Source organism: Limulus polyphemus, unplaced genomic scaffold (genome assembly GCF_000517525.1).
Source record: "Limulus polyphemus unplaced genomic scaffold, Limulus_polyphemus-2.1.2 Scaffold5356, whole genome shotgun sequence".
In the NCBI taxonomy this organism is placed as follows: domain Eukaryota; kingdom Metazoa; phylum Arthropoda; class Merostomata; order Xiphosura; family Limulidae; genus Limulus; species Limulus polyphemus.
Window position 1 is genome coordinate 50,880 of NW_013670966.1, and position 1,283 is coordinate 52,162.

At 33.2% G+C, this 1,283-nt stretch overlaps 1 protein-coding gene across 1 annotated transcript in view; it reads left to right on the top strand.

The window, feature by feature from the left end:
* The window catches only part of LOC106472470 (dipeptidyl peptidase 9-like), a 42,081-nt gene that overhangs the window by 28,003 nt on the left and 12,795 nt on the right, over positions 1-1,283 (top strand). The window contains exon 16 of the mRNA XM_022401037.1: positions 383-485. Within this exon, the coding sequence (XP_022256745.1) occupies positions 383-485 (103 nt within the window). The remainder of the gene's footprint in view (positions 1-382; positions 486-1,283) is intronic.

Sequence of the window (1,283 nt, forward strand, 5' to 3'; positions counted from 1 at the left end):
CATATTGAATGTGTTTTTACCTTGTGTAAAAACACATTCAATATGTTCACTTTACAGCTATCAATAAGTTTATCAACTCCTTGTGAGTTGATAAACTTATTGATAGCTGTAAAGTGAACATATTGAATGTGTTTTTACCTTGCGAGTTGATAAACTTATTGGCAGCTGTCAAATGAATATATTCCTTCTTATTTAATAGGGTAGTTTCTTGTTACTTTTTACCATATAAACGTATGAATTAATAATTTTGTTTGATACCACAAAATGTGTGGGGAAATAACATTCTGCATGTTGGTAGTTGTGTTATTCACCTATTTAAAAGTATCTTTTTTAATTTAATAATCTCCACTTTTCTAAAAGAACATGTTACTTTGATTTTCAGGGCACTGTGGAGGTAGCAGATCAAGTTGAGGTACTTCAGTGGCTAGCAGAAAATACAGGTTACATAGACATAAACAGGGTAGCTGTACATGGCTGGTCTTATGGTAAGTTAATGGTTATTAACAAACTGAGGTACAGTTACTCGACACCTGATAAGACTACTGCTTTACTATTGTAATAGCCCAGACTCAACATAACATAGACTCTGAGGAATGCTGGAGGGAGGCTCGATTGTAGTACTATTTTTGAGTAGTATGGATGCATTTAGCTTTCAGATGTCAGTATAAGATTATAACGATGAGTGCAATATTTATATTTATTTGAAAAATGGATGCTCAATTCAAATGAGATCTACTGCTTATTTTGGGGGTAAAAAAAAAAGATGAATGAAGTCAGTTTGGTTTTCTTTAAAGCAGTTTGAGATAACACGTGTATAGTGGACCATTTCTTTAACTTCTTGAAAGAGACTTTGTTCTCGAGTTGGAAATGGTTGACAAATACAGTTAGCAAACATCTGGGTGTTAATTGCCCTTTTGTAAAAGAACAAAGGAGTTAATCACAGCCCATGTGAATGCTCTCACGTTATTACATCATTTTCAGCATATTTTACTGTTGAAAAAACAATATAAGTAGGGTCATATGCTACCAATATAAGTAGGGTCATATGCTACCAATATAAGTAGAGTCAAGTGCTACCAATATAAGTAGAGTCAAGTGCTACCAATATAAGTAGTCAAGTGCTACCAATATAAGTAGTCAAGTGCTACCAATATAAGTAGAGTCAATTGCTACCAGTATAAGTAGAGTCAAATGCTACCAATATAAGTAGAGTCAAATGCTACCAATATAAGTAGAGTCAATGCTACCAATATAAGTAGAGTCAAATGCTACCAATATAAGTA